The sequence below is a fragment of the Rhopalosiphum padi genome, chromosome 3, assembly GCF_020882245.1.
Source record: "Rhopalosiphum padi isolate XX-2018 chromosome 3, ASM2088224v1, whole genome shotgun sequence".
Classification (NCBI taxonomy): Eukaryota; Metazoa; Arthropoda; class Insecta; order Hemiptera; family Aphididae; genus Rhopalosiphum; species Rhopalosiphum padi.
The window spans coordinates 21,827,583-21,846,708 of NC_083599.1; the positions used below are offsets into that span (position 1 = coordinate 21,827,583).

The 19,126-nt window shown below is 25.9% G+C and overlaps 1 protein-coding gene across 1 annotated transcript in view; it reads right to left on the reverse strand.

Moving 5' to 3' along the window:
* Positions 1 to 8,929: 8,929 nt before the first annotated feature.
* Positions 8,930 to 19,126, reverse strand: part of LOC132927239 (protein argonaute-2-like) — a 33,845-nt gene continuing 23,648 nt past the window's right edge. The window contains exons 2-18 of the mRNA XM_060991736.1: positions 16,105 to 16,212; positions 14,686 to 14,966; positions 14,494 to 14,625; positions 14,231 to 14,405; positions 13,948 to 14,164; positions 13,740 to 13,887; positions 13,111 to 13,368; positions 12,835 to 12,977; positions 12,622 to 12,692; positions 12,443 to 12,556; positions 12,186 to 12,352; positions 11,935 to 12,119; positions 11,773 to 11,869; positions 11,278 to 11,384; positions 11,090 to 11,219; positions 10,822 to 11,021; positions 8,930 to 9,483 (exon numbers count right to left, since the gene is read on the reverse strand). Of these exons, the coding sequence (XP_060847719.1) occupies positions 9,375 to 9,483; positions 10,822 to 11,021; positions 11,090 to 11,219; positions 11,278 to 11,384; positions 11,773 to 11,869; positions 11,935 to 12,119; positions 12,186 to 12,352; positions 12,443 to 12,556; positions 12,622 to 12,692; positions 12,835 to 12,977; positions 13,111 to 13,368; positions 13,740 to 13,887; positions 13,948 to 14,164; positions 14,231 to 14,405; positions 14,494 to 14,625; positions 14,686 to 14,966; positions 16,105 to 16,186 (2,616 nt within the window). The 5' untranslated portion in view covers positions 16,187 to 16,212 and the 3' untranslated portion in view covers positions 8,930 to 9,374. The remainder of the gene's footprint in view (positions 9,484 to 10,821; positions 11,022 to 11,089; positions 11,220 to 11,277; positions 11,385 to 11,772; positions 11,870 to 11,934; positions 12,120 to 12,185; positions 12,353 to 12,442; positions 12,557 to 12,621; positions 12,693 to 12,834; positions 12,978 to 13,110; positions 13,369 to 13,739; positions 13,888 to 13,947; positions 14,165 to 14,230; positions 14,406 to 14,493; positions 14,626 to 14,685; positions 14,967 to 16,104; positions 16,213 to 19,126) is intronic.

Sequence of the window (19,126 nt, forward strand, 5' to 3'; positions counted from 1 at the left end):
TTGAAAGAATTATAGTTGTAATTATATAATTACATTTTTAGTGTAGTACCTAAATATATTCAAAATATTGCTTAAAAGTATATTTTATATGATCAATTTTAAGTATTCAATTTATTGTTAAATATTTATATTGTTAGTGTTTACATAAAAACAAAATATTTATCTATAATTAACTAATCAAATAATTTTATTATTCTGCGCAAACCCATTAAAATTGTGCTATCATCCGCATAATATAAGTATGAAGTATATAATATTATAATTATACATGTGTTGATTTCTGAATATTAATATTAACCTGCTTAAAAATAATAACTATTTTAAACATAGCACTAGGCACAGTAATCTTGTTAATCCAAAACATAATAATTATTATAACAATAATATTAATCTTTTTACTACGGAAATTATTCAAAATACAATATATAATGTGACAGTTTGTGTGAAATGTAAGCAATATTATAATGATATAAATAAACATAACATTTAAAATTATTTAACTTAAATAAGACTGTAAGTCTGTAAATAATAATAAAAAGAATATCATAGAAATATACAAATTACAATATATGACCCATTTATTCAACTTGTTGAATGACTTATTAGATAAATCAATATTACACTTAGAATTACCAATCAATCTATATTTATTCAAAGGTTAGTGCATATTGTATTTACTAGAACTAAATAAAGAATAAAATACAGATTTATTTCTAGTTTTAAAATGTTAAATGTTAATTGTTTAAATGTAATTGTTAGCTCAATTATTTTAAGGCAATCAATGTGATTATTGAGTATATTAAACAAGAATTTTGAAGAAAGCAATTGCATATTTTAATTTAATAGAATGATATTAAAAAAAAATGCTTATATGATCATTCTGAATGATGAAGTCTTTGAACTCCACATTTGTAGATTAAACATCTTAAAAAATTAATTTGAACAGAATGTAAACAGTGATATTGAGAAATATTATCCGAATGCCAAACTAACTAAAGAGGAGTATTCAAATTTGGATTGTACTAAAAAATAATACAAAATATATAAAATTTAAGGCTGATTGGTTATTAAAATACTTACACATTTTTTTTATTAAACCTAAATGCATACCTATATATTAATTTCTTATGTAATCAAAATTATATTTAAAAGAAACCTTTGGAGTAAAAATAACATATCATTAATTATATTTTTATGAGGTAAAAATAATATATTTTTCATTAAAGAAAAATAAATAGAGTATTCAATAGAATATATCAATTCAATGTCCTATCATTATCAGTACACCATTTATACAAATCATTTTGATCTTCATGAAAATTTTTAGCATCACCTTAACATTTAATTTTCTATAGTTTGGTATCATCTGAAAATAATAAACAGTTTTAACTTTTCATAATTTTATTTACATCATTTACACAAACAACGAAAACAATAATGTTGACAAGTGGTCACTTTGTGGAACACCAGAGGATATTTTACTAATATTAGATAATATGTTAAGACATATTTCACAGCTTGAATCTGTTTTGTTAAGAAAGAGTTAAACCATGATAAAAGAGGTTCACTTAAACAATGGGATTTTAGTTTAGTGATTAAAAAAGATGGTTGACACTTTCAAAAGCCTTTTTAAATTCTGTACATGTAACATCAAACTGTGTTTTTATCATTAAAGGAGTCTATGATAGACTGCTTGAAGATACATCCACTTGTGATTGTTGATCAACCCTTTTGAAATTCCTACTGTTAATTAGAGAGAATACGTTCGCAAAAGGTCAACATTTCTTTATTGATTCATTTCAAGAATAATTTGAGAATTACAGAGATTTTAAATATTGGACAATAATTAGTAACAATAAATTTATTACATTTTTTAAAAGTTGGAGTTACATGAGAAAATTTATATTTATCTGGAAATATACCTGAATTTAAAGAAGTATTATATAAATAAGCAATGACTGGAAATAAAATGAACAAACGTTCCTTCAAAAATAATACAGAAACTCAGTCAGGGCCAATATATGTATTTAAATTAATAGGCCATAATTTATTAAAAACTTCTAATACATTTAATATTAATATTTAAATATTTAAGGAAGGTAAAGAGTTAATTGAATATTTAATATGAAGATGTTTTAACAACTGTGGTTTATTGTTTATAAACATTTGAAAAATGAATTTTAAATAAATTAACAATAATATCATCTCCAGTATTTCCTGATCAAAAATTGTTATTTAAGTTTCTTGTAATTGTTTGTTATTATTACCTTTTAAACTGGTAAAGTAGGTAAAGAATACAATAAAAGTTGAAAATATATAGACCTGTGGATTCATTAATTGTTGGACATTGAAATTAGCTTTATTATAAACATAAGTAAAACACTATCTTATTAAAATGTGAACATTACACATTACCACATTACATAGGCATAGGTGTAACTAGACTTTAAAGTTAGAGGGGCTTCAGCCTTAGTATTTTTTTAATAAGTACATTGCATTGCGGCTTAAAAAAATTCTGGGGGGGGAGTTGAAACCCACCTAAGCACCCCTAGTTAGTAGTTACGCCTCAGTACATAGGTAACTATTTAAATATAAATTAATTTGTAGTACACATCAATTGGTGAAACAATTCACAAATAACACATGTATACTGAATATGTTTTCAAATTTATTAAATAAAGCAAATAAATTTTTTAAAATTTTTTTCCTTGATTTTGCGTTGGCAAAATTGTCAATTATCTTCTCAATACTTAGAGTTTTTTCGTTCTTTTTCTATATTTAAAATTGCTATAGGTACTAGATAAACATTCTTGTCGACATAAGTTTCTTTTTTTATACTTTATCGCCAAAATCTTGACCTAAAACTAATAAGGCCCATATTGGGGCACTACTCGCAAAAAAAATTGAACACATTATATTGCCATATTTTATTAAAAAGTATCATACTTAAAACTGGACCAAAACCGACATTATTATCCAAACTAACTATACGGAAGCAAGATATGTTTTTAGCAAGATTCGAGGTCGATTGCAAGCCATTTGCAAACAGTGATAGACGTTAGTTTTACAACGTACTCGTTTCCCATTAGTTTAGTTCTTCCATTGTGTAATGTTTCATCTTGATCCTCGGTTATTTAAATCTAAATGGTTAACTTTATTTCCATAATTCAATCAGTTACCCTTACAGCTAAATCTCCTTTAACCAGTTATACATAAAGTATAAAGTGACTTATTATAATACTCGTCTATGTTTATAATATCTACATCTACAAACTGTTTAAGATTAGTGGTTACCAAATATATATTCTCCCCTTGGTATCTAATTGATCAATTTATCAAAATTAATATAATGGTTTGTTTTAATAGTAAATGCATATTTACCTACGAGTAATTTAAAATGTATAATTTATCAGATGAGGTTCCATTGTCTTTACTTATGAAGTCAAAAATATGATGAGGTCAAAAACTCATAAACATACAATATCATGTATCTTTAAATGCAAGGTGATATCAACTAGGTAATTTTATAAATTCTCAATGCTAACTCCGGATAGTTTAAACAATAATATTACGTTTATTTAACCAAATTAACTAATTATTTTAAAATATAATAATAAATTGCTAGAATAATTAATAAATACAATAAAAAAAGAAATAAAAATTAAAAAATTAATATACCTAATTTTAAAATTGTAAATAAAACTAAAAAATTAAAGTTCCACATTTGAAGAACACAAAAAATAATACATCAAAATCAGGTACTTACTTATTAGCTATTTACATAAAATATAAATTATGCATAGTGGTGTTCTAAAATTAATTACAACTACAAAACTTATAGAAAAAACATATCATATAATTATTATTACAGTAGTTAAGTTTTTTATACATGTCTTGTTAAATGTTTAATAACCATTTCAAGTTGCACACTTTGCACTTTTTTCTTATGAAAAGTTTTATGGAGATACTTATACAACTGATAAAAATTCGGCAAACATAGTAATCCGCATGGAGTTATCCGTGGGATCATTTAGCTGTTGGCATCCCTTCATATTTTCTAAACTCCAATCGTTTAGATGAAAAACATTATTTTTTTTTTTTTTTTTCAATAAATTCCTTTATCAAGTAATACTTTAATAATTGTAGGAATTCTAAACCTTGATCTGTATCAATGACATTATAAAATTTAATGAATTTACGTGGAAAATTCACATAAAATAAAGTCCACTTCTGTTGTTGAGACAATTCTTCAATTATTTCTCCCAAACACAAAGGGATAATTAGTTTTTGGTTTGAGAATATATCAATATCTTCTGTAAAATCTTTAACTCCATCATATCCCTTTCGATATAGATCTATAAAGAATAATGTTTTGAACACATACACAGTATTGGGGGAACGTTGCATGATTAGCTCCATATAATAGTCTATGTTTCTAGCACGTATTAGATGACTACCATGTACCACGTATTTATTTGGATGAATATTAACAAACTTATTATTATCAGAATCCATACTTCTATTCTCAACCTAAAATCATAAAAAATAGTTAATACAAAATATAGCTTGTTTCATAGGTACATCTTTAAACTAAAGAAATTATTATTATTTAAATTATTGATTAATACGCAATCATTTTAATAACAAACATTTCAAAACAGCCCAAGACCATGTAAGTTAGTTACATGTAAATATAGTTAACTAAAACAGTAAAACACAACATAATGAATCTAGACTTTTGATAAAACCATAATTTTTAAATAAAAATCAGGATATATCTACTACAATACTACAATACTTGGATGTAAATTCACTTGTTACTATTCGCCAACATATTATGAGGACCAAATATTATTTTATTAGAATATTTTTGAATAATACTCTACAATTATCATGCTTATATAGTCAATAATCAATACATTTATTATGAGTAATGTGGATTTATTTTATTTTTTTGGTTAAAAAATGAAATTAGTTTTGATGTAGAAATTAAAAATATCAAAATATTACTAGAATAATTGCATAAATGAGAGCTAATTAAATATATTATAACTTATAAGTGTCGAATTATGTTTCCACAATAACATAAAATACATTTTTATAAATGTAATTAAACTATTTAAATTTAAATACTATAATAATTAATTTAATAATAATTGTAGTCAAATTGAATTGTAATTTTATCATGGTTTAGAACTTGAAAGTACATAAATCAAAAATGCATTTATATATATTAATTTTTTTTTTTTTATTAGCTCTAATGCAGTTAGGAATTTAAAATATAAGTAAGTTATTAATTCAAGATTACTTGGACAGATAATAATTAGAAATCATTAAGTAGTTGATGGTACAGTAGCCTTATTTCATGGTTCCGCAAAGCTAATTCAAATATAATACGTAGAAGTTACCGGGTGATAGTATGCAGTATTTCTGTAGATTTAATCCCGGTCACAAATTATAAAAATATTTATGATTTGTGGGGCATTTAATAAACATAATATAATGCTAATGTTTAATATTATTGTATTTTCAAATGTCAATTGATTTTTTTTTGTTTTATGTTAAAAATAAAATCATCATAAACACTAATAACATTGAATGTTAAATTATAGAAATATACTAATAGGCATATATTAAAAATATGATTAAAAAAAACAACAATAAAATATTTTGGAAAAAATTAACTATTATTAATTAAAGTTAGCCAACTTTATATCATGTCTAAAAGGTCAAAAGATAATGACAAAATATTTTTTTCATTGGAAAGATAATACATTTATGTTATATTAGAAAATTCATATTATATTAAGTATCTAGGACTTACCAAAGACAGTTAAATAAAATTGATTATAGTATTATTTTTTAGAGGCAAACATATATTTCTCATGTTTTTTTATTTAAAAAGTACTTTAATAAATGTCATTAAATTTTCTTAGTATTAAGAATTTATGTTAAAAATGTATTATACTTTAATACACGGTATAAAGAAAAAATAAATATTAGTGTTCCTATATTTTTTAAACAAAACAAAAAGCTCTTTATTTGCAGCAATTAGGCTATGTAGAATACTTGAAATTTATATTAATAATTTCCATAATGTAAATGCTTTTAAGTTATATTTAAAAACATTGTTTTTACTAATAAATATTTATAATTATTTATAATTAATCTTATTAAAAGTATAACAACTAACTAAGATTTTCCAACTCAAGCTATGCTTATACAGGGGAGTTGCAAATCTTTTATTATTATTTCTAAGAAGTAGGTACTAGTATTTTAATGTATATTTATTATTTATTTTAATGTATAATAAATATTATTTGTATTCAAATATTTAACAGCACTAACAGCGTTAACAGTTCACTATAATAGTTGTATTATGTATTATATTATATTATTTTTTAATTCTTATCCAGTATTTAGTAAAAACTACTTATATATTTTATAATACAATTTGTATTAGATTATGAAAATAAATTTTTGTTTCAATCCTTTACAGACAAATTTAATGTAACTAATAATAACCAGGGGTGTTCCCATAGGGTATACTATATATACACCATAAATTCTCAAGATATTTTTACAATATTATGAATATACTCTGTATTGTATTGTATTAAATGTTTATAAATTGGTATTTGATGATGGTATGTTTTCAAAAAAATAAGTGGGAACACCTCTGATTAAAACCTAAATTTTAAAATGTGTTTGATAACTAATGATAACAATTTCTATACATTTATGCTTATATTATCAATATAACGTGAATAAGTTAATTTGAATTCTTAGAGTATTTACAATTTTAATTTTTTGTTGGAAAAGTTTTATTAAAATAAAAAGTTCTTACAACATTCTTGATAAAAATTAAAAATTTTATAATTATTATTTATTATTTCTTTAATATAAAAGAGATTTTCTGAAAAACAATTAATAACAATATGAACATGATAACGTTTATACCTCATAGGCATGACGTTGTAAACGTTTAGTGATTTATGCTTGTCGCAAAATAAGAACGTATCTATCATATACACCATTATTAAGCACTTTTAATAATAATATGCATTAGACATTATAATTGAGTATCTAGATAGTAATTTAAGATTTTCTGAAATTTCAGGGGGATCAGAAATAACAATAATTATCAATAATCATAATCAATAACAAAAATTAACTTTTCAATTTGTGTGTCATGTGTTAACCATCCTGACAATAACTAATCTAATTATTATAAACTTGAATGCACCAAAATGAATATTAATGACAATATACAGAGTGTAACAAAAAGAACCGACAAATTAAAATGAAAAAATAAATACCTACCTGTATAAAAATAATTACGATTTTCAACACTTACAGATTCAGTATCTTATTCATTAAAATAATAATAATAATAATATATAGGTAATTAAAAATGAGCACGATGTGTACTAAAACGCATTAATACCCTATAATAGTTCAAAGAGTTATATTGAATAATTCAAGAACTGCTACACAATAATTACCTGTTGGGATAAGTATCCTTCACGGACGACGAATATTAAATGAAAAAATAGAAAATAAAAAATATTATAATATTATACGCAAAATGATGAACTTCGAGTTCGCCTTTGTAATCACTATTTGCCACGTGAAGTTGTGAAAACACTGATAAAGTGATAATTTTAATGTTCGGTGATGATGATGATGTGGCGTTGTTTGAGACAGTAATACCAGTTTTCAACGACAGTATAGCCCTGCATAGGCGTACGATAATTAAACGGAAAAATAGTCGTATTATGCTCGGGAACGTGTAAGTATTTACTAATCGGATGAATGAAAAGTGACCGCTGATGCCCACGCGCCTAGTGGTGAATTTTTGTTATAATATTGTTTCACAAAATTGTGAATCAAAGCGCGCGCATTTTGAAATATTAATCATAATGCATATTATTACATTGCGTGATGCACTTTGAGAACCAATGTTACTTTTTAACGACAAAAAAAACGAATGTTCCTATCATATTGCCAACGATCACTTTTCATTTTCCCGACTATAGTACTGTGGTAGTTCTCTACGTCTACTCGGTCCGTGTTTTCGTGGACTGAATCGGACCGGTTAACAAGAGCTTAGATCGAAACTAGACCATACTGCATTATGATTTGACAGTTTGAACCGAATCTAACCGATTGCTGTTGCTAAGCATGTTGAGCTAATCGGACCAGATCATTTTTTTTCATCAATTAACAGATCGAACTGAACGGCCAAAGCGGTGCGTTTTTATTTTGGACAGACTATAGGATGTGTGCACACCGATTATAGAGATATCGATGTTGTCTTCGGACGGTGGCAGACTAGCGGAGAGGCTCGCGAGACGGAGAGCGCTATTGCATAATATTTTAGAGACTTAGAGTAATGAAAAAAAATTGAATAGTTTAATAATAGGTCAATTCACTTTAAAGTTTCAATATTAAAAAAAATAAAAGCCCACTATTGAAACTGGTGAACAAAAATTTACTTTGTCGTAAGTGTGTAAGACAGGGACAGCACATGCGGGTGCGACGTCCTCTTACACAATTTTTAAATAATGGATTAAATATAACCCACAGTTTAATTTTTAAATAAGATTAAAATGATAAAATTATTGCATACAAATTTAATAATAATAATTATTATTAAACAAATGTATAAATAAATATTTTTAAATTTAATTAGTGTATAATCAAAGGTTTAGAAAATACTGTACCATCAATTAAATGCACAATATAGAATCATGTGTATTGTTTGAGTATTAAAATAGTATGGTAATTAATACATAAATATAATATTGTTAGTGTTAATTTATATTAAAATGGAATATTAAATATGTAATTTTGTATAAAAAACAATTTAAATAAAATTCTTATATATTTACATTAAGATTAATGATATACTAAAGTATCAGGCATAATAAGTTATTGTTACAGCTTAACTCCAAAACAAAAAGTTTTATATAAAAAAAAAATATATACTCCAGGGGTAAAAACCAAAAATTTTAAATATAATACATACTTGTGTAATATTATAAAATCTTATTATATAAAAAGTAAATATCGAGATCTACTGGAGGCGCTCCGAAGCGTAGTTTAATATCTGACATTGTATAAATAATAAAAATATAATTTGAAACATAAACCACAATGAAGATATTTGGAAAAATTATCATAGGTTATCACTAATGAAATTATTTTAACTCAAAAATAGAAAAATTAAAATCATATAAGTGGATGTTAAATTGGTAAGAAGATTAGAATATAATCAATTATTAAAAAAAAAAAATTATAATAATAATTAATTTAGTCTAAAATTAAAATATATATTTTTGTAATAATCTCCTTTTTTAAATTGTGGTATTTTAAGCAAAGTACATAACTTTCTTTGTATTGGCATGTACTTTAATAGCATCTGTATTTAGGCTTGATGTTTTATCTTCACTATGGTTAGATTTATATGATCCATCAACACTGAAAAAAATAAGTTTATTTATTCAAAAAATTACATATCATATTTTTGTGTATGCACAAAAAAAAAATTTAAACCAAAATTCTCAATTTTAGGAAAATTAAGATTTAAATAAACTTTTTAATAAACAATATCAGTTTATAATTTTAAATAAAACACAATACTTTTTTGAAAGTAAAGAAATTTATTATTGGGATTGTGTTCAAGAATACTATAAAAAAAAAATTAATAATAAAACAACATTTTTCTATAAAAAATTTATAGTAAAAAAGTGGTTTTTTAATAAGTGAAAATTTCACTATACTTTTTAAAATGTTTGAAAAAAAATAATAGGCTACGAGAAAATGGGAATGTTTTATAGGTAAGTGGAATGAGTTTTTTTAGACGATTTAGAATTTTGTTGTAATTAAAAAATATTTGAATTTTATGGTATAGTAAAATTGTCATAATATTTTTGTTCTTTTTAATCTATTGACTATAACATTTTTAATTTTTATTTATGATTTTGAAAAGTACTTGAATATTTTTACTTTTCATCCCCACTAGATTTTATTTACTACAAAAAACCAGACTTAAATTAAATTAAAATGCCAATAAATAGCTCAATAAACACCATCATTATGTTTATCAATTATCAGTTATTCATTTATATATCACAACTAAAAAAAAAAAAAACATACACATAATTGAATATCTAAGGTACATTTGTCATCACAGGCCGGCGGGTGCATGCTACACCGTGCAGGAACAGGACCAACAAACGAGACTAATTAAATTGATCTAATTGATTTTTGTATTATGTGTATCTTGTGTATATTGCGTGTACTACCAAATTTATTCACCAATAAAAGATGACAGCAGAGGAGTAGTATTGTGCAAACGGAGCCTCCTTTGCTGTTGGTTATTAAATAGGAAAAAAAAAGGTACATTTGTCACACCTTTTTGTTGAGCTCAATAAAGTAAATATTGTGTTAAATTAAATTATAAATTATTCAATTATTTTATACGATAAAAAAAAAAAACCAACAAATATTAAGCAAAAAAGATATAGGAGATAATATCACGATATACATCAGGATACTTTGTTCTATATTATATATATTAATTTCAGTATTTTTTAATTCAGTTGGTTTTGGCCAAAAATATTGTAAATAATTTATTGCAATATTAGTGTACTGTAGATTGGTATGAAAACATTTGTAATGTAATTAGCTTAAAATTATTTAAGTTAATCATGATTATCTTAACCCCCAACCTTTCATATTGAAATAATTTTTGATAAAGTGCATTCTCAAAAGGCTAGAAAGATAATATAAAATAAGTAAATTTAATAATGTTACCTGTCATGTTGTCTTTCGGTTAAGTGATATCTAGACCTAAATGTAGCTAAGTGAGCATAATAAAGAGGAGCCGGTATGGATACAGAGCGTGTACATTTGACATAAGTATGACACAATTGATATGTTAAAATTTGCAATTCATCAGACTCAAAATTATTGTCGTCCCATAAAACATGATAATGACTTGGCCGACTTGTTCCCTGTAAACATTTGTTTTTATTATAAAACACTGTTTATAAAAGTAAAAACTACTATTACTAATTATTACTTGAATTCCTTGATGACTACATAAGAAGAAATCAAATTCTGTAGGATGTGTTATTCCAACATCAACTATTGTACCAGCAGGAATATTTCCAGATTTTCCACATTGATCCTTTTTATCAGCACAGAACAATCTGAGACAAAAAAAATAATTTACTAAAAATATAAACTTAAAATACTAAAAATGCAAACCTAGTGTGATGATGTCTTTGAACAGCAATAAAAGTAATTCCTGGCTTGTAATCTCCTTCTAATTTTATACATGCCTCTCGAATAGCTGTAAGTTCATATTGTAAGATCTGTCAATAGAAAAATAGTTAATATAAGAAAACATATTCAAAAATAATAATACAAATAAGGAATGCAGTATTTTATAAATAAACATTGATATAAAAATTATACATATTATAAAACATCTATATTGATATTTTATTACCCGTATGACTTATTAATTAGGTTATTCATACTGTAATATATATACATACACAATATGTACTCGTATATATTATATTAAAATTATTTTGGAGAACAAATTTAAGTTATTTTTCATTGAATTTTAAACATATACTTAATGCACTTGAATGAAACAAAAATATAACACAAAATCCAATTTCTTTTAAAAAATAAATTATAAATGCAACTTTAGTATCATTTATGTATGTATATACTATATACAATTAAACGTACACGAGAAAACTGTCTTTCGGAAACTCCATCACGATATAATATGATTCTATGTGGTTTAAAACCTCCAGTACTCTTGTAAAACATGATAAGGTGTTCTCTAAAATCAAAAATTTCAAAATTAATAATACAATTTTATTAAAGAAAATGTAATTTGGTGCATACTTGACCATAGAACTAAGTTCTTGAATATTTTCTTGTCTGTGTTGTTGGAGAAGTACAGTAGCAGCATAACGACTGGGATGAGCATCCATAGATCCAACTACTCCAGCAATGGATTGTTTTTTTTCATCATTTGCAGGTGGGTGAGTTACATTTGCACCCAAAAATAAAATTGGTTCATTAAATACCTATAGGATATTAATAAACTATAAATTAAAAAAAAAAACAGAAGTATTTTTAATAAGTTTAAGTACCTTAGGTCTAATACTTGGTACAAGAATGCTATTGATACCACCTAATTTCACATTAATTTTTAAACATAAGTTGGACAATACTTGAATAGATGGTCTTTTAACATTTCTTGCTTGAATACATTGTGTAGCTATTCCTAAAACATTGTCTCCGACTCTTTTGACTTCAGCTAATAATGAAAATTCATAAAATATGTTTTATTTTCAATTAAATCAGTTGAAAACATTAAAAATTGTTAACAAAATAAAAATTTTAATACCATATACTGGAGTTTTTCCTGGTAAAATAATAATTAATAGTTGTAATCCAGTGAATGTTGATTTTAAATAATTAAACATAGGTTCTACTTGGTCAGGCCCTATTGCGTATTTACCTATTAAAAGAAATAAAACTTACTTGGTCAAATAAAATTATACTTGTTATATGTTTTTTACTTACAAAAACATGGATGACTAATTATTGGCATACCAGCATCCCTACTTATCTTTTGAAGTTGTGTTGAAAATTTTCTATAAAATTAATAATATACATTACAAACTAATAAACAAAACTATAAGGAAATATTGACACTGCTATGATAAAATAATACATTGTTAAATACTTTAGTTCTCTCCTTATAATAATAATAATAATACAAATATTTTTAGTTACATTAATTCATTATTATCAACAGTTTTCTGGGGCACAAAACAAGCTAATGCCCAAATACGAATTTCAACACCTGTAAAGAACTGTTTGCCTTTCATATCCCAAACACCTTGTTTGGGAAATACTTGTTGGCCATTAAATCCTTCCTATAATAAAAATAATTTATAAAATTAAATAAGTACTGTTTTTTAAAATATTTTCTGGGACGGGTTTCTTATAAAAATGGTCAACATAATGAAAATTATACGTCGTGGGTATATAAATCTAAGTAATCTATACCTGATCAAGTGAAGTTCCTCCACCATATTGTAATTTTGGTGGTGGTAAAACACGTCCAGAAACTTTCATCATGCTATTAGATATGGTAAGACCAAATTCTTTTACATATGGATCATTATTCAAATTAGCTTGGTGAATTAAGGAATTGATCTCCTGTTCACGGTCAGGAGCATTGAGTGATGTTTGCTTAATCATGGATGATGTTTGCATATCAGTTAATTTTTTAATACATCGTTGGCCCGCAGACAAGTTACAGACCTAATAAGAAAAGTTAACATTGGTTACTACTTTTTACTGACAACCAACACATATCGATAATATAATTTGTTTTATCAGCCACATATAAAACAATTTAAACGCAACTTAAATAAAATTATGTAATATTTATCAATGAATGCAAAATCCAATAATAATCTGAATTAATTGTGTAATTGTTGGTAGATAAATTAAATTAAGAACAATCAATCAGTTATATAGCAGGTACATGAATAACATTATAATATTAAATCAAGTTAAATAATGATAAAACAGAATCATTACAGCTTGATTAGTCGCTGAATTATACATAAAAAGTAATTAAATGCTATTATTATGTACTCAAAATATATTAATCATATAAATACACTAACCTCGATAGGAAGATATATGTGACTATGTTCCTTTCCCACATGAAGACATGGTAAATGTGGATAATTTAGTTTTATCTTGTATCTGTCTAAGAAATATTTAGTTACAGTGCAATCTACTATCTGCCCATTTTCTAATTGCAATGGAAAACTAAAAATTGTTTCAAAGAATGTATGACAATGTAATTATATATTAAGGATAATTGCTTACCTTTGAAATTCAGCTGATTTTCTAGTAACATCAATAACTTTATATTTTCTTCGAATTTTACCACAATGTGTAACCTCTATTTTAAGATCTTTAATTTCTCTAGTAAATTTTTCTAATCGTACACTTGATAATGGTTTATTTTCTAATATTCCAATATTTAAAGTTTCACACATAAATTCTAATACAGATTGTGGTTTATAAAAGGCTGTTGCTGTTACTAAAAGTAGAAATATGTAATATATAAGATAAACTAATTTTAATTTCTTTTGTTTTAATAAACTACCATCAATATTAAGCATCATTTTCCAACGAGATGGCCGGACAGACTGGTGAACACCTTGCCAAATTTCTCTACCACCATCTAATAAATGACATTCTCTTTCAGGAGGAAAAAAATATGATTTACCCACTGGTGTGTAAGTCATTGATGTAAAATATCTCATTACTGTATCTAATGCCTATAAATATAATATTGGAAATTAACACAAGTAATAAATATTAATCATTGATTGGAAATTAAAAATTAGTAGAATAAGATGAAACAACCAGAATTGCATCATATGGAATCTGTTTTGCACGACCTCTTAATGATTCTTCCAAAGCAACTAATGATATTTGAGCTAACCATTTAATAAAAACACGAAATACACGATCTTTACCAGCAGTGGGCAATATAACCTGGAATCAAAATGAATAAAATTTAATTTTGTTAAAATATAATTTAAAAGTAAAACATACCTCTAATTCTACTTGATCTTTTCCAAAAGGAAGTGGATCTTTGGTATAAAAATTTTTTTTACCATCAAACACAGGCTGAATACTACTGAAAACTTTTTTGTATGCAGCAACCATAGTTTGAAAAACTTTTCTATTAACCATTTGTGGGTAATTATTTGGTTGAATGCTTATGTTATAATTATGAACAATCATTTGTGGTATTGAAATTTGAAAATAATTAGCATGAAGCGCAATAGATCGGCCTTTCCGTCCCAAGTTTGGTCTTCTTGGACTTTTGAATACTAAGAATTAACACAACAAAAAGAATATTTAGTAACAAACAGATCATACATTTTATAAAGTTAAAATTACTATGCCCCCTGAGAAATATCATCAAAATCACAATTTACAACTAAATCTTATTTGAAAAATACAAAAGGGAAATTACTATTGTATACTATTATATGCTGGTGATTATATCGTAGGAAGCTTCCAACTCTATGATGGATGTATTTTATCTATTATAAAACTTCTGAATATTTCGGTACATTACATGCAATCATGATATCTCATACAAAAGTAGTTAATGTATAATATAATTCAGAAAGTAGCTTGTATTTAACAAAATATAGTTTTAGAAAGTTATAATTTTACAATAAATACAAATCTTATAAGTGAAAGAATAAGTTATGGCTTAGAACAATATGGAGACATTTTATTTATTTAAGCATTTGGGAATATGGGAATATAGATGGATTGACTGTAATGTATTTTTAACATATACAAATTATAGTGCAAGAGATCTTCTGAATGGAACTATTTTATTTTAACAAAATCATCATTTGTAATTACATAACGCATATAGATATGGATGAATAAGTTTCCTATAACTGCTTTATCTAAGAGAGGTTAGAAAGGGCCTAAAATATTTATGTCATATAAATATGATTTAGTTGCTCTAAAAACATATATTACATAATATTTATTCTTTATGTCACCAGCAAGCTTAATACTCAAAAGTTAACGATATTCTTTATTCGAAAAGTAAAGACTAATTAGAACGTTTAATTGGCACACTGGCTAACACTTGCAGGAGACAACTTTGTATAGTTGAATTGTTTCTGTGAACCTGGTTTCATACTATTAACCTTAACCATAATATCACTTATCTACATGGGCCACACACCAATTAGTTCAAATTATCGTTGAAAATTTAACTTAAATATAGTTATGATATCAAAACAAAGTCTCTGTAACAATTATAACTGCACCATTATTCTTATATTAATGAAATAATCTAATAAGTCAATTCAAATAATTTCTATATTAATTTCACGAAGAATGTAGTTAAGTAAACTAGTTCCATATAAATAGACAAAACAACTATGATTATTTAAAAACTTACTTTTAACATTTTAAATTATTATAGTGAAATTTTACCTGGTACATCGACTAGTTGTGGTATAAAAGCAGAAGTCTGAGGTTGAAGAATACCTATTGCTTCAGATGGACTAACTGGCATTGAGGTTTTAACAGGGGGTGCAGAACCTTAACAAATTTAAATTAATAATTAATTTAATATACAATGATATAAATTAAACATCAAGATACTAACTCAAATATATATACATATTCTACTATTAAAACTTAATCTTTATATTATATCATATAAAATTAAACTGTTACATTAAAAGTTAGGTATATTTTAATATAATAATTCTAGATTTGACAAGTTTCTTCATATAAAACCTAATTTTAGTAATACATTTGTATTTAATCAAGTTATTAAAATTAATTATAATATACAGTAAATAATAGTTAAAAAAAAATTACATAGGTTCAATACAACTGGAAAAAATTAATTATTATGGTTTTCTGTCAATACCATGATCAATAGATAGATGATACCTCATATTTTAATACATCATAGTCTTGCTAATAATAATACTAAGGACTATTTTGCAGCTTAACATATGCAATATGTATGCTTTAACACTAATGGTAACTTGAGCTGTGAAACAGATCACATACTCATATCGTCTAGTTTTTACATGTGAATGTTAGGAGAACATTATACTCGTATGTGTTGTCTCTATCTTACTAAATACTAATGTACATCATAAAAAATTTGCATTCAGTAGAACACATTTTGTGATGTTAGCTTTAGTATTAGAGTAAAATTACCTATTAACAAATTTAAAGCTATGAATATTATGTAAGAAATTACATGCTTTTATTGATATTATGATTTTAAAGTGAGTTATAGCTTTGTAAAATATTACAACTTTAAAATGTTCATAACACCTGTACAACAACATTTCATTTTCTCTTAAAGTGGGCTGATGTGGCTAGATAAACCAAACTTTTAACGTAAGCCAATTAAAATGTTATTTTTCACCGAATTTAATGAAAATAAATGTTTTCAAAGGTCCTAAGATCATTAGCGGTGACAGCGCCAGACAGCTCTTGGATAGAGTTGATTTATCGCCGCATATGTTTTTTAAGACGCCGTACAGGATCCGAAATCGAAGAAGGCGAACTTCCCCCCCCCCTTCATTACAACAAAATAGTAGTCTCGTTAGTCGTTACAACAATATTATTTTGGAAATAGAGATCATTGTTTCTATATTTTTATATACTGCAGGGATGGGCACTGAAAGTTATTAGAGGGCCAATTTTTAGAAAATTAAAATTTAGTGAGCCAGAGTATAGAGAACAAAAAAAAAGTCATTCAAAATATGCATTTTAATTTAACATGGACGTAGCATAGAGTATAGACGAATGACTTTGAAATTGTATGATGTAGAAATGTAGCGCGGGCCAGATAAAATAGGTTCGCGGGCCGCCAGTTGCCCACCCCCAGTGGCGTAGAAAGGATTTTTTTAGGGGGGGGTTTGTAATAAAATAAAATAAATCTACAACCATGTTAAAATAATAAAATAATTGAATGATAGTGATTACTATCACCAGTGCAGTCGATAACGTGAATACGGCATAACAGAATACATTTCACCACGAATAAATGATTGTATTCCTATATTATAAACATTATATTTTTGATAAAAATACGGCCGAAGGAGGAGGAGGGGGGAGGGGTTCAACACCACCCCTGGCTACGCCACTGCCCACCCCTGCTATATAGCATACAAAGCTATAAGTGTAATCATACATATTATTACGAATGATTGTGTATGTGCGTGCGCACTATGCCTTAGTTTAGGTACTTACGTTGGTCGAAAGGATACATTGCTTGCTCCGGTAATTACAGCGACAGCGAGCTTAAACGTATAATCACTTTACACGTCAAAGGCAACGAAAATGTTTAAAAAGCTGAAAATTGTGACGATTTGATAATGAAAAAACTTCGTAGTAAAAAATATGAAAAAAGCTGACACCGAAAGAACAACGAAGGCGGGTGAACGAAATAAATGAATAAAATTCCGTGGCGGAATGCACTACGATGCGTATAGTAGTCGTTCCAAAGGTTGACAACAGGTTATACAAAACTGGACACGAGGACACGTTGTTGAGCAGTGCAGTCGGTGAAATAGAAATAAAAATATATAACAGTTGACGCGCGCAGGTGGTTACTTCTACAGTGGTACCTATATGGACGCGACGAATATTATAATCAATAACCCAAGCCGGGTTCTTTATCACGTAGAATAGGTAATGTTCAACCACCACAGATTTCTTAATAGTATTATATTATAGCGAACTCCCGTTATTAGCTGGGTTTTCGGTTGACATAATAATATGGTATTTTATATGGTAAATATTAATTAGATTAAATAGTATTTTATTATTTCTTAACCTACATTTATTATTAAATGTTATCATTAAAAATGACTTTATTCCTAATACATTTTGTGTAATGATAGTAATGTTTTGTCAACTAACAAAATAGCGGCAAACTGATACGCGAGTTTCACTGATAACAATATAATTATATACGTAAATAATATCATGGAACAATATAGAAATGACACTGAGCGGTACCCTACGGCACGATGAGAAGAGACATGTTCTCTACTTCGTGCCCTGTACGACATGAAAAATTGAACTCAGTTAAGAGGTCGTTATACCCGCATGTGTTGTCTCTGTCTTACTAATGTATAGATCATAGCAAATTTTCGTTCGTCAGAACACGTTTTGTGATGTTAGCTTTAATATTAGAGTAAATTTACCTATTATCAAATTTAAAGGTAAGAATATTATCTAGGGTATCTCATAGGCTTTTATTGATATCTTAATTTTTAAGTGAGTTATGGTTATGTAAGATATTAAAACTTAAAATGCTCGTAACTCACTTAAGAATTAAGATATCAATAAAAACTTGTGAGATGCCCTAGATAATATTCTTACCTTTAAATTTGATAATAGGTAAATTTACTCTAATATTAAGCTAACACCACAAAATGTGTCATTTATCGAATTTTTTTTTTTTTTGCAATAATAATGG